The sequence below is a fragment of the Strix aluco genome, chromosome 1 (assembly GCF_031877795.1).
Source record: "Strix aluco isolate bStrAlu1 chromosome 1, bStrAlu1.hap1, whole genome shotgun sequence".
In the NCBI taxonomy this organism is placed as follows: Eukaryota; Metazoa; Chordata; class Aves; order Strigiformes; family Strigidae; genus Strix; species Strix aluco.
Window position 1 is genome coordinate 24,090,467 of NC_133931.1, and position 27,473 is coordinate 24,117,939.

The window sequence follows — 27,473 nt, forward strand, 5'->3', positions numbered from 1 at the left end:
GAAGACAGATGAAAATGGAAATCTCAAGGACTCCTTGACTTCCTAAAATAGTAAGTTGGGACAGCAACTCTTCTTGGTCAGCTTGTAGTAGAGCGTGTGACTAGATTATTAGTATTTTTACTTGTTATTACTTTTCTTTAGAAACTTTTCTCCAGTAATTTCAAATATGAAAATATGTAGTTTAAGATGACTTAGCTACATCACAAACCTGAGATGACATATAGGAGAATGAAAAATGCTAACTAATAGAAGAATAAAGTAGTTGGCATAAAAAAATTGCTGTATCCAGCTGTGGTATGTTACACAAGCCAGGTAAAAACAAGAGGTCTAACATAAGAAGGGAACTCAAAAGCAGGAGATTGCAGGGGTGCAAGGATATATCACTAGCTTCTATAATGTTGGGATTCTTGCATCTTTCTCCAAATCATCTAGTATTCACTTTTCTCAGAAAACAGATAGAGACAGACTACAATATATTCCCACTAGGGTGACAATTCATATAAAAAAGAACTAAAGGTAGTTTCTGTGGCAGTTGCGCCCACCCAATGAAAACAGAGCTTCTTGGCTGCTGAGGTGTGGCAGCTCCTGATTGCCTTTGTTCTCAGGGCTTCGCGGTAGTTGGGGCCTTTGGCCAATGGGAGCCACTACTGACCACAGGTCAGATTCGGCCTGGGTATAAATGGAGTCCCCTGGAGGAGCCATTTGGAGCTTGTCCCCTGGAGCAGCACGCTGTGGGTGAGGACTCTCCCCTTGGGTCGAGATGTCGCCGAAGGAAACTCCTCAAGGTGCCTTGGGTCGGGACGCTGCCCTGAGCAGGTCCTCGAGTTTGAGAGCCCTCACTTGTCAGGTGAGTGATAGAGCGTTTTGGGTTGCCCTTAAACCTTAGGGAGTGGGGCTCTGTTATACATTTTGGGTTGCTTAAACCCTAAGGAGTTGTGCTTTGTTCTGCCTTTCAGGTTGTTGCCAAACCCTAGGCAGTTGTTCTGTTCTCCTCTCACAGACATTTGAAACTGTAATTTATGGAGAGTTAGTTAATTGTGTTAATAATAAAATTTTAATTTTTGGTGGTTGGTTGTTTATTTGAGACCCTCTGTAACAGTTTCCTAACAAGATCAGACCCCTTAAGAGCAATAAAGCTTTTCTACTAACAGCAGGTTGAGAAAAAACATATCAATGTCTTAGATTGGAAAATTTGAAAAATTACTGGAATACTTCAAAAAAACCCTTTGCATGAATCTAGATTTAAAACATTTCTGTAACACTACTTAAGAGCTGCATTTCTTAATTTCTGTATTTTCTACAGTTACTCCCCATCTCCTGCAATAACTGAGGGGAAAAAAATGGTTACAAAAAATCCCCAATTCAGAAAAAGCATCTTTAACAAGAAAAACAACATTCGAAGCTACCATGCAAGAGACAATTTTACCCCTCCATATCTAACTAATCAGATCCCCTGCTGTTTATTAAAGAAAAGCAGAAAAAGAGGCAAATCAAAAGGAAAAATATCCAGACAAAGAAATCCAATAAAGAAGAAAAGGGATGAATATCCCAGGATCCAACACAAAAACAGCAGAAGGAAGAAAAGATCGTGAATGAGATGCAGCAACAAAACCAGGGTGTAAAGACAGGAGAAATCAACATAAGAAGGTGTAATACCTAGGTTATCATGTTGCCCTCAAAACAGAACACAAAAAAAAAAAAAAAAAAAGGCAGAAAATGAGGGTGAAAAAGAAAAAAAAAAAAAAGTAAAACAGACATTTGGGTTGATCTGTATCCGTACCAGCCTTATGATACAATCGTAACAGAAAGAAACTAAGCTCAGACTACACTTATTTAGATGATCTCCAACTAAAACAAAGGTGTTTCTGGAAATAGCTCCAATTACTTTTTCTGAATCAACAGCAGCCCTAGCTCCAATTACTTTCTCTGAATCAACAGCAGCCCTAGCTCCAAAGTATGTTTTGGAGGATGTTAAGCAGATGTAGCAGCTCTTATTTTGCATAAGGCAAAGCTCACAAAATTCAGGAGCTGTGGTTATACATAGAACTGACATCTCCTCAAAATCTGAGCTTTTAACTAACATATAGTGTGATATGTATCTTTATTCATGAAAATTTAAAAAAATAAGAAAATCTACAATAACAATACTGGAAAGTACAGAATACCTTCCTACAATAGAAGAACACTTCAAAGCAAGTTCAAAGCAGTTACATCTGCTGTGCCATATTTAATTTTCCTATTACGCTTCACACAGAAGGGACATTCACTGGATACCATTAGACAACACTGTAACAGAATACCTCCCTTTCTTCATTTATTTCTCAGTAATCCCCCTCCAAAAGCAAAATCAAAACTGTAAAATGTTAATTTAAAAATTTTCTTGCTTACCATAGTTTCCTGAGAATCTAACATTTCACTGACTTTGTCTGCCTTATTATTACTGCCTTTTTACCTTACTGTGCATTTCTATCATTGGTAGAATTTTTCTCCACAAGAACTGCCCACCTTTAGAGGCATAATACTAACCTAAACAATTCATGGTCAAAGCACTGCTTTAATTGTAGGTTAGTATTGCCCAGAAAAAACACACTTTCTGCCCCTACGATTACATTATTACATGTACATTGCATTAATTTTATTCTGACTATGACAGGGACTAGACATGTAGCAAAAACATTATTCTTTACTGCAAGGGTAACAATAATTGCTCCTCATACAGTCTGTATTTCAACAGCTTAACAACTCTCCCACAAGATATATTCCTGGAGAAGAGTATCTTTGGGATTTGGATCTATAATCTCTAGGTTTACAATAATGACAATGTATGTAGCTTTTTAAAAAGCCTGATTTAATATAATAATAAATTACGTGGAGCATCAGACTAGCAATTACTACTGCAGTATGTAATACTCTGGTATCTTTCTATGGCAAGAATACCATTGGTATTTATCATCTTACCTTGTGACAAGAACCAAAATGCCCCCACAAAATGGAAAGTAATTTTCCATGTCATTCACTAGAGTTCACTACATCAAAGTAGTTTTAGAGCATACCATATTTTGTGAACTATTAGTATTGTAGGCACTGTTATAATCACTGTCAAGCAGCAGTCCAGTACTTGGAATCTGTCTCGTGATTTCAACATAGAGCAACTTTTATTTGATCAAGACTACACACATTACATAAACTCACTACTGAAGATCAGGCTTCAATATTACATGTTCACAAACAGAAAACATGCTTCTACCATGTTTAATAGTTTATAAAAGTGCTTGTTCTTAAATCTATCTACTTCTGATTATGCCTTGGTTTTTTTCCTAAAGTAAAAATTACTACTACAGCAAACATATTTACTACAAGTTCCTGAGAGGAACTTCTTCAATTCGTACTTACTATGTTTTCATTTCATTCACATTCCCTAATAATCTATTTCATTCAAAATTTCTTTGCTGATATTTCTTGTCCGAACAAAATCAAACCCTCTAATTAGCTTGCTACTTCTCAAACTGCAAAATTTCTCACTCTGAATAACAAAGCGGAAGATATCCTCTAAGATTATCCAATTTCTTTTAGTGATCCAAGTTGTTTCAGGATCACAAAGCATTTTTATTAACTTTAAGCCTACAACACCAAAAAAATCCCATGTTGTTATTCAAACAAAACTACTGTCTTGCACAGCACTAGAAACTGAACAAACTTTCACTCAGACTGGATGAAGTGCATAACAGTGACACAATACAATGTTTTCTTGTTAACTTTTTTCTTTTTACACGCATAAACCTGAGGATAGTGGGGTTTGTTTTTCAAAGAAAATATCTTCAGTGAGAGCGTAGCATCTGCATGCAAAAACTCACCTATTTTCTTCTGGATCTACAGTAATTTGGAGAAGGGTTAAATACCTAATTTAGTCACTATCTGTGCTCTTTTTTAATGCTTAGAATTCTTGGCACTTGCAGCTGACAAAAGTGGGGAAGATCCCCACACACTTTTTAACGATGTCCATATAGAAATTGTAATACTTTTATTTACCCAAATGGAGATAAAACGGAAGACGTGGATGTATTACAGAGAGATGAACAGACAAAAAGGGATTCTTATACCAAACTGTAACTGGATGCTGAAATTTAACAGCTGACATATTATTTTAATGCACATACACGGCAATCACCTGAACAGTACAGAACCATTAGAAGGGGGAAGATTGTTTGTACGAAAACATTATACCTCAGTTTTGCAATCTAAGTTAAGGATCTGCTATTATTTGTTCACTGGAGGGGGGGAGGGTGAGGGTGTTATCGGTTTGTTTTATGTTCACTCGAACAGCGGCATTTTGAAATAGCACTACAGAATGCGATAGCATACTTTTAAGATTTTTAAACATCAACTACTGAAGCCTGAGGAATGAAAACTTGTGAACAAAACCCTGTAACAGGCAGTTTTAGCAGCCCACAACAGCTTTCTTCACATTTTAAGATGAGAAGAAGTCCCATGAAACCATAAACAGAAAAGATTATACAATTAGTAGCCATAAATTGTTAATCATTTGTTTGTGTTGTATCACCTGTATGCTTTTGTCATTTCCCCTCAGAGTATTTCAGTATCTAAACTGATCTAATACCCTACAAAGTAGGATTCTTTTAATGTGAAGGGGAAAAGGAGAGATACTGACTTCTAAACTTTCCACAACTATCAAACTACCATAAAGTGATAGTCTGAGCTAGAAGTATTCAATGTCATAAAGTAGTATACTTTTTAATCAGCCAGCAGTGTGACTGAGTTTGTATGTACTGGTAGCATTGAAGCTCAGGTTACATCTAGTTGGCGTGAGAATTAGAATTAGAACAGGAAACAGATTCCAGAGGCATCATCACTGAGTTTTAGCACTAACTAGGACTCCTCAGTTATAATTCTGCTTTAATGTTTAAAAAGGTGAAAAACAGTAGCAATATGTTTAACATATTAGCAGCCTTCCAGTATGTACAAGAAGGTTGTGATGAAGACCCAGCTAGTCTCTTCACAGCAGTGCACAGCAGGAGGATGAAAGACAAAGGTGTCATGGTTTGAGCCCAGAGGGCAACTGAGCACCACACAGCGTTCACCCACTCTTTCCCCACCAGCGCTGAGAAGGAAAAAAAATGAATAAAAAGGCTCAGGAATCAAGATAAGGACAGGGAGGGGTGGCTCACCCATTAACAGTTACAGGCAAAAGACAGGCTTGTACGGGAAGAAAAAGGATGTCACTTTAATTCAAAACACTAATGATAATGACACTTAACAGACAGAATGGGACTATGAGAAGCATTACCATATCTTAAAAACACCTCCCTCCACCCCTCCCCCCTTCCCGGGCTCAGTTTTGTTCCCAATATCTCTACCTCCTCCCCACAGCCGATCAGGGGCAGGGGATAGGGGGTGCAGTCAGTCCACGCTTCTTCCTGCATGGGCAGGGCAGGGGAGGAAGCACTCTTCTGCATTCTTCCCCCTGCTCCACAGGGGCATCCCTCTTACAGGAGACAGTACTCCACAAAGTTTTCTCCACTGTGAGCCCTCCTCACGGGATGCATTCTTCTTGAGATGCTCCAGCGTGAGTCACCCCCACGTGCTGCAGTCCTCCCAGTGCCAAACTAGAACAGCGGAGGCTGCTTCTTCCCACAGAGTCCCCGGGGTCCTCCACAGGGCGCAGATGAATCTCTGCTCCTCCAGTGACCTCCATGGGTGGCAGGGAGGGTGGCCCTGCCCTCTCACCAGAGGATACAGGGGGGGCTTTCAGCTCCAGTGCACCTCCCCCTGCCTTCCTCCTCCTTCCTTCCTTCCACTGAGCTTGGTGTTCACAGAGGTGTCCTTCTTGTAACACTTCCTCACAAGTTTCCAACCTCCTCCCAGATTCCCCTTCTTACATACGTGATCACAGAGGCGCAACCATCATCACTAATTGATTCAGCCTTGGCCAGAGGTGGGTCTGACCTGGAGCCAGGGGAGCTTTCAAGAAGCTTCTCACAGGGGCCCACCACTGTAGCTCCCTCCCCTGCTACCAAACACCCCACCACATAAACCCAGCACAAATGGTCATCTATTGAAACACGAAAGGTTCTGCCTGGATAGGAGGAAAAGCTTTCTCACCATGAGAACAATCAAGCAGTGGTACGGGATGCACAGAGAGGTAAGGCATTCTTACCCTTGGAGATTTTCAAGGCCTGACTAGTTAACGCCCTAAGAAACTTGGTCTGATCCCATAACTGACCATGACTATAGAAGGTCAGACTAGAGACTTCCTGCAGTTGAATTTTCTGATGACCTTATTATTTTTCGCCAAATAAATAGTGGGCAAAGAAACAGTTTCCTTTTGCTCTTTTGAAAAGCACTGTTCAGCAAATAGTAGCATGGCCGGGGTCAATAGTTCTATTGCAGGACCTCTGCATGCACCTTTTTTCTAAAACATAGGCACCAATAAACCACCATGGCCTTCTCATTCATGCTTTATCAGCAACCACTGATGCCTTCCTGGTTCACTCTAAATTTGTCAACTTCTCTGGGTCCTTTCCCCCAAAATAGAATCTTGCCTTCTTTTACCTCTGAAGCTTTGTTTTGGGTGTGCTCTGAGCTCTTCTCAGAAATTTTCCAGATCCTATTATGTAGCAGATTCATGACTTACGTTCTTCCCAGTCTTCTTGTCATAACACTGAATTCCAGTAGCTTAGTCTCAACATGCTCTATTGCTCTTAGAAGAGAAGCCACCACCTCAACCTCCCTGTAGAGTTTTTCACCTGATACAGTACATGGCAGCTAGAACAAGGCAAAAAGGCAGCCTACCTCCCTGCTGTCCAAACACACCTTTCTTAATAGAACAAGAAATAACATAAGGCTAACAGCTGAAAAAACAAAACAGGTGCTTTCAGTCACAGCTTCCATTGCTGTTTGTGCAAATAAACTACAGACTCTGGAGGAAGGGCACTATTTATAGCTCTAAGCTTAGGTGTCTTGTTTTTGGTAGCCCACCAACATATCCAACAAGAGTTGACTGTTAATTTCAACATACACGCTGAACTGAGTTCTCCTGCAATTCTGAAACACAATTCAACTTAAGAAGCTTATATACATTTATGTGTATCTATAGATTTCATGTATATATGTATTTCTTTCACAACCTACTGATTTTTTTAGCTTTTTCTCCTTGACTGTGCTGTTGACACTATGCATACATTCACTTTCCTCACAACAGATATTTTAAAAGTCTCAAGTGGATTTTTAAGTACATTAGATTCTTTAGCATGACGTTACAAATCAGAGTTAAGCTTGTATGAAAGCCTTAAGTATGCCTACCACCATTCCTTCAACAGAATGGTGTATTTTTCAATTTCAAAGCTTATTAGTGTACATTAATTAGACCGGAAAAAATAAAAAGGCAATTATAATTACTGGTTTACATGCATACTTCATATGTTAGTTCCTCATGTCAGGCCCCTACAGATTCATTGCTTCAGGCAGAGGATTTACTAGGAAGATACTCAACAAGCTAAGCATCCACTGATGACATTACAGTCATAAAATGTCCCACCTATCCCATGTTTAGTGTAAGTCAGTTCATGACTTAAGATAATCACTGAAAAGGTCTACAGTAAGAGGAAATAAAAGATTATACACAATTATATTAAGCTCAAATAATTAAGGTAAAGAACAAATTGTGCTTCCACACTCTGTTTACATCTGAAATTAGAGTTGCCAATCTACCAGACTTTCACAGAAATGTACAATGTATAAGAATAATACTATTTACACACTGCATTCAGGAGCCTACATGAAGAATGGAGACACACAGATACAATCACACATGCAAGACAGTAAACTGTCTATACCGTGCAAGATTCATACAGCTGTGTCCTGCCACTCCCAAGCAATTACTTAAGAGAATACACTCTTACACTTTGATTTTAAACAGAAAGTTTAAGTCATACTCCTCAAAATGAATGTCAAAACTGGCCACATTATGTGGAATGGAGATTAAATGCCAATATGTTGCAAGGAAGTGATTAGAGTTTAACAACCTGCATTACCACTAAACTTCGAAATGTTGGGCTTTTGCTGGGTTTTGTGTTTTGGGGTTTGGTAGCAGGGGAGCAGGTAAGAGGAAAAAAGTAGTTTTAAAAACAGGGGTATTAGAAAGGCAAGTCACTTATTTCAGTCTTTTTCCTAAGTGGTTAAAAGAACTATGCAACAGCTCCACAACCCTTTTTTATATGTACACCTGGGAAGAATACTGAATCCTGTTACTTTCCTCAGTGCTACCCTGATGTGGTTTAGACCAGATGTTTAAATGTTACAGTATGTACATTTTCTTCTCTTCTTCCAAGGCAAAAGCAAAATAAGAGGAATATTTGACTTCACTCCACAAGAGACCTATTTAATAGTTTGGCGGTTATGTAAGTAAAGGTAGCTTGGCTAAGTCAATGTTGACGACATACAGAACGACATGATCCTAATGAGTTGGAAAATATTGGCTCTCATGAGATTCAACCAGATGCTACTGCGCTGAGAAAGCTACTGTATTATTGAATTTCATTTTTATGAGGTAAAATTTATTATTCAACCATTAAGGTATCCCACATGAAATCTTGCATAAAATAGTTTTACAGTTACTTTCTGGAAAGTAGATTTTATTTTAACTTTAAGACATCATTTACATGAGGGATTCAAATGCCTATTTGATCACCTTCAATAGAGAAATGTAAGGTCTGCAAGCAATTTTCCCAAAAATACCAGATTAATGGAACCGAACTGTCAACAAAATAATGAACTACCTGAATAGGACAAGGAAAAAGTGGTAGCAAGTTCCAGTTTTCCAGAGTAAACTAAAGCCATGTGTGACTGTGTATATGTTTTCTTGGCAGGCTGAAATGGTTAGAAACTGAGTGCTTCAGGTACCTACTAACAAATAATGAAAAAATACACAGTAAAATTACTCCATAGGATTAATTATGCTCAACCTTTGAAAGATCTTAACTGGCACTATTTTTCTAAAATTTTGGTATTTTGTACACTTTTTTTTTTAAAGGAATGTATATTAATAATTGCAAAATAATTTTATTACCATCAATACATCTACTTGCAAAAATGCAGAAAGCATGATGCAATTCAGATTCATGTTTATATCCACATTTATAGTGGATGAAATGCAAAATCAGGATGTTTCACAAGTACATGCAAGCATAAGAACTAACATAATTATTTAACTAACATGTAACATACTAAAAAGATTATAAAATAACACCAAAACACAAACATAAACTTTCAAGGAGCAACATGTAGGTTGAAGACTGCTTTTGTTCTTTTTTTTCTATTTTAGATGCAATGCATTATCGAAAAGCTAATAATCCCTTTTTCCTGACCCATGAAAAAGAGCAAACAGTTGTTTGCAGCTGTTTTATTTATCCATTTCTTATTTTGCATTTTGTCACTCTGTATTCCCATATACTATTTTTACATTTCTATTCTTTCTGTTCTTGTACAACTCCTATTTTAGGCAGTATGAATCTTTCTTGTACTTTTTAATGGTAAAGCCTATTCATTCAAGTAATAAGTTTCATTCTTTAAATTTATCTAATTTTTAAGTGCCTTGGCTTCTCTGAACCCTAAAAATACCAGTTGGCCTTTGAAAAGAACCTTTGCCAAGTAGGCATTTAAAACTATGGATTACAAAGGTGCTAAGGTGTCACTACAATGAAGGGAGTTAGGTGCTTTCACAAATCCCTTTAAGCCATTACCTGTATCTTTAAATTTAAAATCAGTTATAATTAAAAATCTGGTCTTAGCAGAATTAAAGTCTCAAGCTAAGGAAGGCATAACATTTAAACATACTTACAATAAATATCTAGTGTAAAAACCATATATCCCTCTTGAAATACTCATTTTACCCATCCTCCACAAGTTCTGAGCTAACTCAGGTAGTCACAGTACTGTGCACATCTTTTTACTGGTAGTTTTAAGATAACAGGCCTTACTAATGTGTGACAAATTTTCAGTAGTATGGTCATTTCATTCTTAAATTCTGTCAGAAACCAAACACACACAACTTGCTTTTTTTCAGACAGCTTGCCTTTGGACAAGTTAATCAAAAGAGAAACTCTTGGACTATCTGACAAAGACATCAAGTCTAAACCAACAAACTATGAAATACTTGAGGAAAGTGGTTTTCTCCTAGTAGAAAAAGGTTTCTGGAGAGCAGGGGGAGGAAGGTAGGTGGGGGGACATAGAGTGTTTATCTTCAAACAATTTTTCCTTCCTGGTATTCCATTAATCTACTCCCAAGAAGAATTTGTACAGGAAAGAGCTTGAAAGTTTGTTCTGAATCCCTATACCACCTTCAACCTAAATTAGGTTCAAAGAAAGTTTTGGAGCAGAAAAATATTTCAGATTAAACCACAGGACAGAACCCCAGATACTAGCTATGAATTCTGTTCCTATGTTTGTGGAAATACACAGTGCAGAGCTCCCTTTATAAACCACATCCTGAGAAGTTACCCAGCAGACAGGTTCTCAAAGAGGCCTTCATACCTCGTGAGACCCTCCACAATATGTCAGCAGGCCACGTGGTGTTCTCTGATGTTCTCTCCTCCTGCAACTCACATATCTGTACTTGCCTTCCTATTAAATTCTGACTTTCTTAACTTTTACTGTTTTTCTACTTTAACTCTTTTTACCTGTTTCTCCTTGCTTTGTCTTCCCCTGAATCTCTCTTTCCTTTTTATAAGATGATCATCTTTCTCCCTTTTTCTTTCTACCCCATTTTTTCTTTCGTTTTTTCTCCCTAATTCATTTATTCTTCTTTCCCCGCAGCATGTCTTAGCCCATATTGTAAGTACAGTTTCAGTGATGCAGTTTTAAAACTGGAAGACATAGCTGTGTTAGAAAAAGCATACAACTAGGGACCATAATTCCTGCTAAAAAAGATCTATGGTGAGAGGATACAAAGGCTTGTGGTATCACTTTTAAGTTCAAGTAATATTGAATCAATGTTATGGAGGCACATCACTCACAAAAAGCACGTGGCACAAAGCCTCAATAAAGACATAAGGAGCTCAGCAACAACTGTTTCAGCCCAATAACTCTCTTCAATCACCACACAAGAAGTGGTAATACAGACACAGGCAGTTGTGAAAGATCACAGAATCACAGAATCATCTAGGTTGGAAAAGACCTTGAGGATCATCTAGTCTGACCATTAACCTAACATTGACAGTTCCCAACTACAGCATATCCCTAAGTGCTATGTCAACCCGACTCAAACACCTCCAGGGATGGGGACTCCAAAACCTCCCTGGGCAGCCCATTCCAACGCCTAACAACCCGTTCTGTAAAGAAATGCTTCCTAATATCTAGTCTAAACCTTCCCTGATGCAACTTGAGGCCATTCCCTCTTGTCCTATCGCTTGTTACTTGGTTAAAGAGACTCATCCCCAGCTCTCTGCAACCTCCTTTCAGGTAGTTGTAGAGGGCGTTGAGGTCTCCCCTCAGCCTCCTCTTCTCCAGACTAAACACCCCCAGTTCCCTCAGCCGCTCCTCGTACGACGTGCTCCAGACCCTTCACCAGCTTCGTTGCCCTTCTCTGGACACGCTCGAGTAATTCAATGTCCTTTTTGTAGTGAGGGGCCCAAAACTGAACACAGGAATCGAGGTGCGGCCTCACCAGTGCCGAGTACAGGGGCAAGATCACTTCCCTGTCCCTGCTGGCCATGCTATTTCTGATACAAGCCAGGATGCCATTGGCCTTCTTGGCCACCTGGGCACACTGCTGGCTCATGTTCAGCCAGCTGTCAATCAACACTCCCAGGTCCCTCTCTGATTGGCAGCTCTCCAGCCACTCCTCCCCAAGCCTGTAGCGCTGCTGGGGGTTGTTGTGGCCCAAGTGCAGCACCCGGCATTTGGCTTTAACGAAACTCATGCAGTTGGCCTTAGCCCATCGCTCCAGCCTGTCCAGGTCTCTCTGCAGAGCCTCCCTACCCTCAAGCCAATCAACACTCCCACCCAACTTGGTGTCATCTGCAAACTTACTGAGGGTGCACCCGATCCCCTCAGCTAGATCATCAATAAAGATGTTAAACAGGAATGGCCCCAAAACCGAGCCCTGCGGGACACCACTTGTGACCGGCCGCCAACTGGATTTAACTCCATTCACCACAACTCTCTGGGCCCGGCCATCCAGCCAGTTTTTTACGCAGCAAAGCATGTGCCCATCCAAGCCGCAAGCAGCCAGTTTTGCCAGGAGAATGCTGTGGGAAACGGTGTCAAAGGCCTTACTGAAGTCAACGTAGACAACGTCCACAGCCTTTCCCTCATCCAATAAGCAGGTCGCCCTGTCACAGAAGGAGATCAGGTTTGTCAAGCAGGACCTGCCTTTCATAAACCCATGCTGACTGGGCCGGATCATCTGGTTGTCCTGCATGTGTTATATGATGGTACTCAGGATGAGCTGCTCCATCAGCTTCCCGGGCACCGACGTCAAGCTGACAGGCCTGTAATTTCCCAGATCATCCTTCCGACCCTTCTTATAGATGGGCGTCACATTGGCCAATTTCCAATCTGTCGGGACCTCCCCGGTCAGCCAGGACTGCTGGTAAATGATGGAAAGAGGCTTGGCGAGCACCCCAGCCAGCTCCTTCAGCACCCTCGGGTGTATCCCATCCGGTCCCATAGACTTGTGTGTGTCTATGTGATGCGGTAGGTCACTGACTATCTCCTCCTGGATTGCAGGGGGGTCGTTCTCCCAGTCTTCTGGCTGAGGAGGCTGGATTCCCTCAATACAACTAGTCTTGTTATTAAAGACAGAGGCAAAGAAGGCATTAAGCACCTCAGCCTTTTCCTCATCACTTGTTACCATGTTTCCTCCTGCATCTAACAGGGGATGGAGGCTCTCTCTGGTCTTCCTTTTGCTGTTGACATAGAAACATTTCTTGTTACCCTTGACTGCTGAAGACAGGTTAATTTCTAGCTGGGCTTTAGACTTCCTGATTTCCACCCTGCATAGCCTCACAGTGTCTTTGTAATCATTGTGAGTGGCTAGCTCCTTCTTCCAAAGGCTATGTAAACAAATGGCAAACACTTTCGAAGCTAGCTATGTGCAAGTAGTAAACTATAGAAGAAAAATCTGAAGTCTCAGTATATTTTCAAAATTAGCAGAACAGATCTGCAAGGGTAACGCAGAACTAGAACATTTTTATAGGAGGTTGTTCGCAAAGGACAAAAAAGCAGGGTGGTGTACTGTGTATCAAGAATGTGTAAAATCACGTGATCCAGATTTTGGATAATAGCAGACCATTAAAAACATGAAGACAAACTACATGAGCCCTTTCTTTTTTTGTGAATAATGTCATATCTAGATACATAACTGTTTGTCCTGCTATATTTCTAATTAGTTAGAAAGATGGCTTTTGGAAGTCTGAAAATGTAAGGGTAGAAGTTAATTTGGGCAACAGTACTCACGAAAAACACAGTTTACGACTCTTAACAGCAGAATAAAGCAACGAATTTCAAGAAAGAGATCCTCTGGGAAATAGGATAAAGTGAATGTAAGGAGAGCTCTAATTGTATTGTTAATTTTTCCTGCAAGAACACTACAGTCTCATAGAAACAAAATCAGAAAAAGCCAAGAAACAAAGGGAAAGAGCTATAAAATAAAGCAAATGTCTTTATACTTGCATTATTTGTACAAAATTGATCAAAGAAACAATTAATCCACAACACCACAAGGATGGAAAGCTATTTTCTTGAAGTACTTTTGTACTACTTCTGTGCGTAGCTGAAAATGAGCTGTGACCAGATGGAAAACACAACACCATTGACCAAGGCTGTTATTTCCATGAGATGTTAGGTTATACAATAAAAGTTCATCTGTACACCCACAAGGATGCTCGAAGAGACAATGGAAGGAGGAGGAACCCAAGTAATACCCTGCTGGGCTACTCCCAGGCCCACCACAGGAGCCATCCGCCCATCAAAGGCCAATCTGCACAAGCCCAGAGGAGCACAGGGGCATGCAATGGCAGGTGGGAACCCAAATCAAGGTCTCCCAAGGAACATTCATCAGCTGTTGTTTTATGTTGGAGAAAGTAAGCTGAATGTAAGTAGAAGAGCATCAGTGTTTAACAGATGTGCCTTGTTTACTGAAAAGTTCTTTATTGACTACATTATCCTCATAGTTACTTCACTAAAAAAAAAAAAAAGGATAATACAAAAAAAGCTGAGATTCCAAATATCCTTTGTAATTACAGTCTTTTTTTTTTTTTTTTTTTTTAGAAGCTTACACACATACATGTTACCGTTAAAGTATGTGGAAGCTTACGCTAAGTAGTACAAGGAGTATTTTCAACAAGGCATGATACTAAATTTTACACAAAGGTATTCCAACAAAAGGTAGTAGACTTACAGAATCAAACAAGCAAAGATTTAGGACAAAAGGGTAGACAGCAATCATTTCATAGCCCTGAACTCAAAGCTGCCTTCATCTAGTTAAGGTAAAGTACAACTACAGAAGTATAAAATTTAACAAGTCAGGTGTTAAGCCACAATGAAGAGAAGATCAGAACAAGTGTACTACACTGTTCATTTATTTTACTGTAAGTACTTTGAATGTGTGCTCCAGATTTCTATTCCGCAGAGATACTGTCAGCACAGTTGTATGACAGTTCATTGAACTGAAGGACTGAAACATGTTGAATGATGCAACAGGTTAGTTTGGATTTGTGTAAACCCTAAGACCATATGAAATGATCAAATGACTGTATTTTCATATTTCTGAGGTGTGGATTGTAAACCTGCTACCTTCAGAAGTACCAGTACTTGAAAATAAAACCTCACAATCTCCTCCTTAGGTGACCCACAGAGAATCAAGGGATTAAGAGAATCAGTGACTTTTAGGAAAGAAGGAAAACTAAGCATTTAAAAGTTAATCCAATGGTTACACACCTGAAAATACAACAGTTCTTTTGCACCATCAGATCAACACAGACTTAACTTTAAAAAAGCAACAGGACTTAAAAACGAAAAGAGGACTGAGAAAAACAGGACTGATAAGGACTTCCAGTGGTAGTCTAAGCTACCATTCTGCTTCAAGCCATGATTTACTACATCTGAATCATTCTCTAAGACTGGTTATGATGGAGGTTCCAAAAGATCTCAATTATTCTTGTTACGTGTTTATTCACAACAGATAAACAATAATGGGTTTAAACAATAGTGGGTCTAAATTATTCTAGCCTGCATAGAAATATAAAGAAAAAAATGTATTATCTTCTTCTGGTTGACCTTTATGCACTTGAAGACTGTGGCCTCCTCTGTAAACTGGTCAAAATCCTTAATTTGCTCCCAAAAATCTATAGGTGTTTTACAAAAGGATGACAGGTAACCAACTTCATTATTTACATCATCATCACTGAGACCTGTATATCTTCAGCAGTTTCCCAACAGTTAAGTAACATTATGAAACTGAATGAGAAACATTTACAGACCTGTAAAAAAATTCAATGTATGCCAATGATTAATAAAGCTCTTAATAATCCAGCTTCACCTCAGAATGATCTTAAATTACAACACTGCACCATATAAGGTAGCAAGGGTGGATGTTTCAGATGAGGGAAGCATGGCAAAGTTATCCTATATGGGAAAATTAAAGGCATCCAGAAATTGGTGCCAAGGAGTGAAGCTTGGTGGCTTAGCTTACATCCTGGATTTTAAGCATAAGCTATAAATACCCATATACACACAAAAAACATTCTGTATGTTAACTACTATAAGTAAAAAAACTGTACTTAAAGGATATAGATATATGCACATTCACTAGCAGTGCTCTGTACCATTACAACTTAACCAAAAGCATCACATATTTACCTGAAGTTTGGAAAACCTCATTCAACAAGGCTTCATTTACCGCTACTGAACTGACATTTCCAACAGGATGAAACCAGCTCTGATAAATAGTCTGAAGCAGAAGGGTTTGAGCTCTAGTTGCTTGAACTGTCAAATTAGGAAGCTCAAATATGCATTCTGTTAGTGGGACATGAGCTCGCTTGGTCCTGTTTAAAAGAGAAAGAAAAAAAGAAAGGAAAATCATTACTTTGGTGCATAAAAATAACAATGTAAAAATTAGTCACAGAATACCAGACTATAAGGCCACTTGTTTGTAAGGTTAGAGCTGTGTACCTGTTGAATTTCTTCTTTTAAGAGCTGATTCTACTTATACTAGATTTCACCCTAAATACGACTTCCATTACATGATTTAACTTTACAACTCCCTCCAAAATATGAGAAAAAAAAATACATTTTAATCTCATTATCTCTTGGGTTTAAAATATTTAATAAAAGCAATTCCAAGTGCTCCCACCAAAATAAGAGCTACTCAAAAAATTATGCAGTTATTAAAAACATGGAAGAAATATGTTGTGAAATTGAATTTTATGAAAAACTTTTATTTAAAAGCTTACAGTGAATCACTAAATAAGACATGTCCAGTGATCAAAAAAACGCAAACATACAGACAATATACATACAACAAAATACAAGCAAAGAACCCCACATTCTGTATTTCTCCTCATATTCCATATTTGGGTAACATAGAGCTCTTTAAGTGATTCTAATATTTTCCAATGCTTTTTATTTTATAATTGGGGAGTAGGAACAGCCAGGAACAGGCATTGGGAGGGTAGTGCAACGTAAAGGACATTCTGTTTGGAAATAAATTCTTCTGTGACAATATAGTCCATTATCAAGAAAGCAGCACAACTATAGCAAAGTCAGTAAGTTACTTTTTCTTCCTAATACATACTTGAAATTAAGCAACAGATGATTTGCTACATTCAACAAAACCTGCAAAGGTTCTTTACTATTCTCATTTTAAAGCCTTTTCCTGCAGCATATTTACAACATTATTATTCTTGCCCTAATCATCTCCTGCTCCATCACTGAAATGTACTTTTTGTACTGTTTAGCATTATTTTCTCTAATGTCCCCAAAATATAATCACTGATGCACAGATTAACTCATTCTCATTCTGAAGAATCTCCTCCATTAGAGGATTTTACGGACAAGCTTAAAGCCACATGAAAATTAACAATATTAGGTTAATGTTCCATTTGGAATTGGAACCTCAAATGAGGGAAAGCTGCTGAAGCTGCTCACACAATCCCTTAGCCCAGGCAAAGAGCATCCTTTACCAAAATGTTTGAGGGACTGAAAACGTGAAGACATTCCCTTGCAGACACTGAATGGCTCTTTAGATCAGCAAACTTAAAACCTTCCAAGGAACTGTAACAAGCAGTCAAAATACACTGCATCTCCTATCTGGCTCCACAAGAAAATGCTTGCAGCCACGTGACCTAACATACGTGAGATCATACTAGCAGTAGACTCTGCAGGTCACTCCATGAACTCAGAAACAGGCCATTCCTGACGCTCAAATTCTAAAATCTGTAACAGCATGAAGTGACACAAAATTCTGGCAATAAGAAGTAGACTTCCTTGCACGTTCTGCACCTGATTGGAAGCGTGGCCCTCCACCAAGAAAACTGAATTAAAAAGCACATCATCACTTCTCAGACTCACACTCACTATCATCTAGATGAAGAAGCAGAATAGCAAAATATTCTGCTGCTAACACTTTTGGCCCATAAACTGCAGATAAGGCCTGTGTGACAATACAAAACATGGTTTGGAAACAAGCATTCCAAAGATCAGAAGACAAGTATCAACTGCCATGCTGATATGGTGGTACAGCCAAAGGTTGTATTATCACTTCAATTTTGGACTTGCACTTAACAAGCATTCACCTTAAGTCACAAACAGATCTCCTTCCTCAATTCCTTGTCGATGCCAGGAAACAGCTAACTGAAAACCATTTTCCCTGGAACAAGAGGAAAGATCTAAGATGGCTGTATAGACCCTTTTAATGTAAAAGGAAAGAAAACAGAACTTATATATGTAGCAGAGATCCATTCATTCTAGATCTGAGGATTAAATGAACTGCTTTCTGCAGGTCACTATTTCTGTGCACTGCCTATAAAGGAAGATCATGATAATCATCTCATCTGTGGATGTCTACACCACAGATCAAAGTTTCATAGATAAAGCCCATCCACAAAAGCCAATTCCATTGCTCCTCGCTAAAAATAAAAACAAGGGAATAAAAGAAAAACTGATTCCTAAGACAACACTCATAAAAGATTCTCAGAAAATGGATGTAAACACAGATAGAGGACAAAGAACAAAAAAACCAGATGTTGTAGCCTTCAGTAATAGTAATCAGTACTCTTTAGACCAAGGTTTTTCAACCTCATAAAGCTTGGAATTGGGATTACCTTCCTCAAAAATGTTGAGAAGAAGGGGGAGGAAACCAGCAACAAGACTGCCTCCGAGTTGCAATACATTTGAAGCTAATGACACAACTGTGCTGCCAGCTTCAAATGCCATTTGCAGAAAAGACACGGATGAAAGAAAAACATTTCATGATTATATTTGAGAACTCAGCTTTGAGTCTGGTAGTAAAAATTTCCTTCAGAATGGAAAAAAAAAAAACCAGTCTACTGTTTGTATCAGTCTTTGAAGTTTGGACCTGCCATGTTTTGGATCGGTACAGCCTCTTTTGCTAGGAAAATCAAAACTCATTAGAAGCCTTTTCAGAAAAGATCTTGTATTAGCCTCGTTTCTTTGTTTTCACGGTTTTTTTAATAGCAGTTACTGACACCAAACAGTGAGTCAGAACAATAAAAATTACATTTGTCCTGTTTGGGAGAACTAAGCATCTCCTACCTGTCTTTTCTGCTGACAGCCACATAAAGATCATTCTAGAGTACATGAGCAGACCACATGCCAGCCTCACTGCCTGAGATCACTACTCTATTAACTGCAGCACAGCAGGTCATCAAAGGGGTAAGAAATATCAGCACAAAACTCCTGAAGCTCTTCCTGTCTCTCAGTTTGAAGTTCAAACACACCACACACCTTTCCTGAAAATGTTCTTCTCCCAAAAAGTAAAAATACCACATCTGGCCATATGAGAAAAGAATGCATCCAAACACATTTGAAATCTGTTGATGCAAGAAAGCCATTTATAAAAACATTCTCGTCTGCACTTCAAGAAATAAGCTAGTTAGAAAATTTAAAATAATTTAAGGAGACACAAAACAAAAGCTGAAAATAATATCAGTATTAAGTCAGGCAAATATGGAAAGATGCTGCCTGGTTAAAAAAACAAAACAAAACAAACAAAAACACAAAAAACCAAAAACCAACCCAAAAAAACAACCAAAAAAACCCACCCACTTTGACTCAGATAGAGAGCCAAAAGGAACTAACAGCCTGGAACATATTCTGACAATTTCTACCACACAATACGCACAAGATGACACATGAAGATCACTCTCTTATGGACACATTTAGATAAAACATATCTCCCATTTCAGCTCCTCAGATACACAAATATTCCTACATGTAAAAGTACATATATGCATACAGTCATTAGAAGAAAAGCTCTGGGTTCCACAAAAAGCACAAGAGGAGACTGCAACACTGTGACCCTTTTCTAATGCTGGTTCCAAATTAGAATTTGAACTTGCTTTCCTAAAATTTCCTAAAGTGTAAGTCCAAGCTCTGTAATTTATCAATTTAAGCAGAAAAGGTATGCATAAAGAAGTATATAAGGTGATTCTGTACTTAGGAAAATCTATCCCTGTAAAACAAAATGCTATATACACAATAAATAAAAAAATTATTTTAAAACTCAGGATTAAACAGACAGCACAAACCATTTACTTTTATGCAGAACTGAAGTTGGAAAACTAGATATGCATGTTAGCAAAGCTCTTGTAGGCATTAAACGGAAAGAAATGTAATGCATGATGCTACCAATAAGAATGTTTCCTAGTATTCCTTTTTTTCATGCCATGCATTGTGATCTTTTATTATTTATCTCATTGAAGAAATGCACTGTAACATTTTTTCCTTTCTGTTATTTTTCCTTTTGTTATCCTTTCAGATAACTTAGATTTTCTACTTTTCCCTCTTATTTCTGAACATTATTTTGCAGGATTAAAACTAAATATTTCAGAAAAAAGTGTCAATATTTCAAAAGATGGGTTCTCTAATGTAAAATTTGGAAAGAAGGTGGTAGAAAACTTTTTTCAGCAAAATTCAGGACAACCATGACTCCACAATAATTCCATCTAAAATAACAATCTGTATTAACAAATTTATGTGCTTTAGCAGGGGTATGTGAAAAGCTGTGACAATCACAGCACACAATGTGACAGTGGAAAAGATTTTGTTTTACAAGTTTGACTATTCATTTAATATATATTACAGCTACTGTACTGAACTCAGCTAAATTTAAAACTTAAAAGTTTCACATAAAATAGTCCCTTATGGGTAATAACAGTGCATGAAACATTTTTTAACAATATGCAAATTCTACACTTACTGTATTTTAACAATCCCATAGAAATGAAGTCTACTGGTCCTTTACAGATAACTTTGGAGGAATGGGAAGTTGAAGAAAATAAATCCTTTTTAATAGAAAAAAAAAAAAAATCAAGGCGGGGGGAAGTATTGTACCATGTGTGCAGCAAATGTTGCTTAAAGGAAATTTTAACTAGACCTGGCTAGTGATGAAAGTACATTTATAATTCAGGATTTATTATAATAGTTTTGAAACACAAATAATGCATTTAAAAGAACTTAAAATACAAGTTTGCTACCAAAATGCACCTGTTAATACAGAAAATCCATCATTAGTAAGGTACTGAGCTATATTTAACCAAGTTTTATGACCCAAGAGATATATTCAAGCAATAAGTGAAAATACAAGTACAAATATTTTTTTCAGTAAACCAAGTCAGATCTGTGTTTCTATATTGTATCATTAAATTTGTATTAAGCAAGTGACTTCATATCAAAACTCATCATCATATTAAAATAGTTACGGCACATAGTTGGGAGTCTAAAACCACTATTAAACTGCACTTTAAAGCTGTAACAACAATAGAAATAATTATTTCTCAAATCTTTGCACTCAAGAGTTAAGATGCAGTTCTGAACATATGTTCATTTAACTGAACAGGTTAAAAATCTACCAATTCAAACACTCTTCTCTAGGGGAAAATAAATCCTAATGTAACTAGCAGGATAGGCTACTCATTAAAGCTGAACTTGGACAAGTTCCAGAATAAATTTAAGGAAATATGAACAAGCAAGTCTTGCTGTGTAGTGGCATGGAGTGAAAATGAATCTGTCCTAATTAAATGATTTCTAAATACACTTTGGTTGTACCCAGTTTGCTGACAAACTGTAATACAGACTTGCTGAAATATTTGGATAAATCTGGCGTACCATTAAAGAAAATAGTTTTCTTCACTGTTTTTGAATGAAAACATGAATTGGTCCTTACTATAAACTGCGCATAGGCACCAGTATAACCAATCCATGTAAGTTCACAGGCCTGCTATGAAATATTTTCAGTTTGTAGACTTTAGGAACAGCAACTCATTCTTTTAAAATCAACACCTCAGAGTGATTGAAAGAATATAGTGGTGAACAGCTGGGTCCAAAAGTTTATATAGAGTCCCCAACTGCAAAGCTGGAACCTGCAAAATGTTTCCAAAAATTTAATTTTTGTTATTACTCATATCCTGTACAGTAAAATACGATTAGTTCATTTTTTCCAAAATAACAAAACCAGTAACCTGCTACTAGAACCCAGCAACTGTGCCTTGGAAGAACCTGAATGTAATTTAAATGCCTAAATAATTTAAGTCAGCATTTGCACACCTTTCTCTTAGGCAAACAGAAAATGTATGCTGGTTTTATATTTGACATGAACAAAGGTTTCATCTACATACCTACAACAAATCCATATTTCTACTTAAACTGATCTTTTGTATCAGCTTAAAGAAAATTACAATTTTGACCCTTTTTCTTAACATTTAAGCAACTGTTATTGGGTAAGGGAAACAATGTCTAGCTACTTAATGACAAATATCAAAACTCTGAAGGAAGCATACAGGGAGAAGAAGAAAGGGAGAGGAAATTAACCACTACAGTCTTGGAATTATTTTTTTTTTTAGATGCAAGACTGAAGTCACTATACTCACAGTAAAAACCAGTCATATCACACGTCTGCACACACTAACAATTTTTAGTCTTCAGACAGCAAAGTTATTTGTGCTAGGGGACCAAGTTAACTATTATCAAAAAATAATAATTAAACCCACTTTGGAACACTTAATTCCAAAAACATCTCCAAGACTGATGTCTTCAAAACCTCTTCTGTTCTTCTACAGGCTTCACTAAAGGCTGCCTGACATCTTATGTCATCTCACACAGGTGAATTTTCAGCAGCTGCAGCTACCTCTGCTAATCATACAATTTATTACAAGAGAGAATACAACAAACTTCAAGATTCACCAACTTTTTTCTTTTTCTGATGAATAAAAAAAATAACTTTTCTTTCTGAAAATTTTAGATATGGGATTAGAAGGGAACAACACAAAACTGCCTTCTGTATAGCTTTTTTTTTAACATCAGTTCTGGAACTGAAATTGTCAATAATGAAAAATGTTTGTAAAGTGTTAATTCATATGTGAACTTCAGAAAAAAACCCACAGATTTCCTTGAAACAATTGTGAAAACAAAACAATGCAAAGCACAAGCTTCAATATGGCTTAGAAAATGAGCAGAGATTATCCATTCACAATTCTCAGTACTGTGTGTTTTAATGGAATAAAATTCAGTTTATACAGCAAAGCAAAAATAAATGCATTATTACAAGAACAAAAATAAATAAAATAAAACAAATATCTAAAAGGAAGAAACCTTGCAAATAAAAAAAAAATCTCTTTGAACCAAAGAATGCAAGACTGGACACACATGTTATAGGAGTTCTAAACTTGGATTGTTTTTAAGATCATTTAATTTGTTTTGTTACATCTGGACATTAAAAGTTATCATTAGATTAAAAATTATGAATGTTACATGCAAATAATAATACTGATTTGTGAAGCAACAGGGAAGTGAGAAGCAGTAACCCCAGTGGGACAGTTATTGTAACTTTATCTGCTGTGAGACACCAAGAGAAAAATGTCGAAGGCTGCAAGAAAAAACAAAGACCTAGAATGTGAGGGTAGGAAAGCCTTAGTTTCCCTCACCTTGAATCCAGTCACACTAAGCACCAGATGAGTCTTTCAACCCACTGGATTAAGTTTAAGAAAGAGGGCAAGAAAGCAGCGTATCTCCACTTCCAGTTAAGTCATTGCTTATGTGCCTCAAAATGCAACAGATGTGAACTAAAAATTTGTTGATATCAACAAGGGATAACCCAACAAGGGGTTGGGTTTTCAGTCTTACTTTTGGACACATGATATACTAAGGTGGCTGCTAAAACTGTAATGCAGGAACATGTCAAACCTGCAGCTGCATTAGATAAACATATTCAGGATGTTTAGATCAAATTCAGCTTACTGGCTTTGGGAAAGCTCATCAATGGGACAGATGCTAGGGATCTGAACTCGCATCAAATTGCAAGTGGAGGTCAGTCACTAATTGCTATTTCTTCCTTTGAAAAAAAACTCCTTTTCTAATCACTAGTTAATATTTGTCTCCAGAACTATTAAAGTGATATGAGCAATCTACAAAAGAATAAAAGTCCAAGTTTCCTGCTCTGAGGAGATTATAATATGAGCCCTCAGCCTTCTTCATGTCCTTAATACATATGATTAGCTTTACACACATCATCAACTAACTGAGTCTTATGCATAAATTTCTATCTTTGAAGAACTGCATCTTCAGAACTCCACAAAGTGTGAGAGGGGGATCAGAGAACAAGGGATAAGAAACTCTTCTCACGGAACGCCAATTCAGAACATTTTTTCCTACATACACTTTAAACATCTATTCTTTCTTTACTTCTGCAAAATGGTCTGTAACTTTTTTACTTTGATCGAGGAATCTTATCGTCATAGACTGTGGGTATTAGTGGAGACAAGGGAAGGGATATGGCATTTAGCTGCATTATGTCCGACAAGATCCAAATATAAGGACCATGAGAAAAACTCATTACAGAGACCAAAAATCAAAACATTAAAAAAACCCAAAACAACATAAAAGTCTGGAAAGAAGCAAGGATTTTCTATAGGGAACAACTGGCTTGATAAAGGTAGTACAGAAGGAATCATACCAGAAGCAGAACACTTTTACAGCTACTATTTGAGTTGTGCCTTGTATCTTTTCAGGAGAACTAGCTCCTACTCGGAAAAGCAGCAATGCCAAAATAAATACCACCATTATCATTTACCTCCTGGTAAATTATAGTTTCCCAGGGGTGGGGGAATAAGTTGGACCTTGAAGATGCTGTAACTAAACAGCTGCAGATGACCAAGACCACCAAAACCACCAGAGGTAACCAGGTAAAAGTTGCTAGTGGCCATAAACCTCCAAAAATCAAAGATCTGCATTTATTAAAACAAAGCAAGTGTTACTTTTTTTTTGTAAATCCAGTATCAGTGGTTTGGATACCACAGTATAATACAACCTCAGTAGTCCCAGGGGTTGAACAGGGTTTGGGGAACTACCTTCCCACAAAGCAGCCTGCTTTAACTGTCCAGAGAAGTAATCTCATCCTCTCCCTTTTCCTCTCCTCCTTCCCCCTTCACACACTCCCAGAAGTAGCAGAAACAGCCATTAAATCAATCCTCTAAATCTGCCACACAGAGCCATTTGGTTGTCATTAGCAGGTAAAACAGGGAGCCAGGAGGGCGCAGAAACATGCTGGTGCTCAGTGAAGAAAACTGCACTGACAAACGCAGTCATCTGCTGAACATGATGCTACAAAACAGGAATAGAACACAAAGGCTGCTGCCATTCAGCAAGGAGATCCATGCTTAACCTGGTGTTAGCAGGGGAGCAAGTGTCGACTGTGGCAGCCCTGAGAACAGAAACTACTTGCATCATCCTTTCATGCTGTCAGAAGTAAGAGCAGCAGCTCTCAGAAACTGCCCCTTCAATCTGACAGAAATTTACACAGTCAATTCAGCAGCTAATAATACGGTCATTTACAACATATTTTTGTAGGATATAGGATATGATTTTGTAGGATAGAATTTTGCTGAATTACTAGGAGCACAAATAAGGATTTTTTTTATATAAATTTCTATCCAATATGATCTTTCAGAAGTTCATTCAAATAATCTTTCTTATTCCCAGCAGAGCTGCAAAATTTGGCATCTTAAATCCTAATAACGTTTATTTCAAAATGTGCAATATATCATTTCTTAGCCTATTCCATTCTATTAATGATTTCAAATTTCAAACTCTCTTCCTACCCCAAATTTGCAATGTGACTTTCTCTTTGCTATTTCTTACAACACTTCAGAAATTATCAAATGTGTTCAAAAATTACATATACATTATTAACAATAAAACAGCCCAGGTCACTATCTGTGGCAAGGACCTTTCCATTTGCCAGAGACAGCACAGCTGACCAGACATGACCCTATCCTGCAGAAGGAAAAACTTGAGTGTATAGCTGTATTTTATGCAGAGGAAAAGCTGCTATCCCTGAAGTCTGACCCTTCTCCAAACAACACAGATGTGAGGAGCTCTCAAGAATGCAGATATGGTGAATAGAGGCTTTGTTTTCTTCTCATCTGAAGACATCTCCTAAAGTACAGATATTAACAAGTCCTGCAAGCTAGGAACAGCGGTTTGTGAGAGTTAACTGAGATTGAAGACAGGAAGATAGCTCCTCTTTCTCAGGAGCAAGGAAGAGGAACTGCTTTGAGCAGGAACAGTCACAAGGACAGATCCACAGACTTTGCTGTCTCACAAAAAGCTAAGTAACTTGTGGAGCATTCTCCCAACCCTTGTAGAAACGGCAATACTGAAAGTGACGGTAGACAACAGTGATGTTTAAGAAGGGATGAGGCACAGAAAGGCCCACAGAATTATCTTCCTATCACGGGTTTCAAACAGTAAGAGGAAAAAGAAAGGAAAAAAACCAATACAGTGGGATTAATAGATTTGGGATTATAGCACAAGGATGGAGAGCAGACACAACGAAAACAGAAACAAGAGAACACAAACGAAAAGAAGCATCTTCAGAGTATTTCCAATAAAATGCTTGGAAGATGGGAAGAAATAAAAAAGAACAGAAGAAACTCAAAGCACATATAAAGAGAACAAACTGTACAACTGAATCTTCTTTGAAAGTGCTTGGAAACTGAAAGTAGAGAAAAAATAAAATTATATTTGGAGCATTAAGAGGAAGATGGTTGTGAAATGAAATGCTGACAATAGGAACAGAAAGAAAATACTCACTTCTAATCCATACACGCAGTAATACACACACCCCCTTTACTGCCCTCCCTTGCAAATTTGTCAGGTATACCATTTTTGAATAGTCTTAACTCACCTCTAAGTACTCCCATGAAAATTGTGTGAAACAGAAAAAAAGGGACCAAATGTAGGTAAATTTGCCTAATTGTTCTTTTTCTTGAAGATTATTAACAGTTGCAATGCTGTTAGAAGATGAACCACAACTTACTGAAAGAAGCACAAAACTCCCATTTTGTTTCCTCTCTGAAAATGTCAAAGATCTTCAGAACTAACACAGTTTCAAATTCCTTGCTAAAGATTCAAGAGCTGAACCCAACCCCAACTTCAAGCAAACACTAACAACTGATCTAAATAAGAAACTTTGTCTAAGAAGGTGAGTTAGTTAGGATTTGGGGTTTTCTGTGAATTTCTTCTATTAAATACTTTTGCATACTGCTCATTTTGTTTCATAAACAGATAAAATATTCTGTTGGAAAAAGTCACATTTACAGTGAGAGAAAAAAGACTGTGTGAAATTCTGGCAAATTTTTTATAGCTATGACCATAAAGGTCAGAGAGGTAAGCGCACATCTGCATTAGCTAAAACAAAATAAATATTTGAACTAAAATATTGCACTAAATGAAGATGCCACAAACAGAAAGTACACAAGACAAAAAGAAAAAGCCATATTGCTGTTTTCAGAGGCAACTCTGGAATTCCATTAAATCCAGAAAGGTAAAGAAAAGCACCTAACTCCACCCTTTCTTGCCTGAAAATACCCCAAAAGTCAATTCTATTACCCTGTAAGATAGAATTTACAGCATCAAAAGGAAGTTGCTGCAAGAGGGGAAGGGTGTTTTGTGTTTTCCATTAACAGAACAGCCTTTAATATAGCAAAGGATGGATCAAGGGTTCAAGCTTGGGGAGGAGTGGCTGGAGAGCTGCCAATCAGAGAGAGACCTGGGGGTGTCGATTGACAGCCGGCTGAACATGAGCCAGCAGTGTGCCCAGGTGGCCAAGAAGGCCAATGGCATCCTGGCTTGTATCAGAAATAGCGTGGCCAGCAGGGACAGGGAAGTGATCTTGCCCCTGTACTCGGCACTGGTGAGGCCGCACCTCGATTCCTGTGTTC

At 37.9% G+C, this 27,473-nt stretch overlaps 1 protein-coding gene across 11 annotated transcripts in view; it reads right to left on the reverse strand.

Moving 5' to 3' along the window:
• The window catches only part of VPS13B (vacuolar protein sorting 13 homolog B), a 491,427-nt gene that overhangs the window by 367,455 nt on the left and 96,499 nt on the right, over positions 1–27,473 (reverse strand). For all 11 annotated transcript variants that reach the window (XM_074815029.1, XM_074815038.1, XM_074815049.1 and 8 more), the window contains one exon: positions 15,877–16,061. In XM_074815029.1, the coding sequence (XP_074671130.1) occupies positions 15,877–16,061 (185 nt within the window). The remainder of the gene's footprint in view (positions 1–15,876; positions 16,062–27,473) is intronic.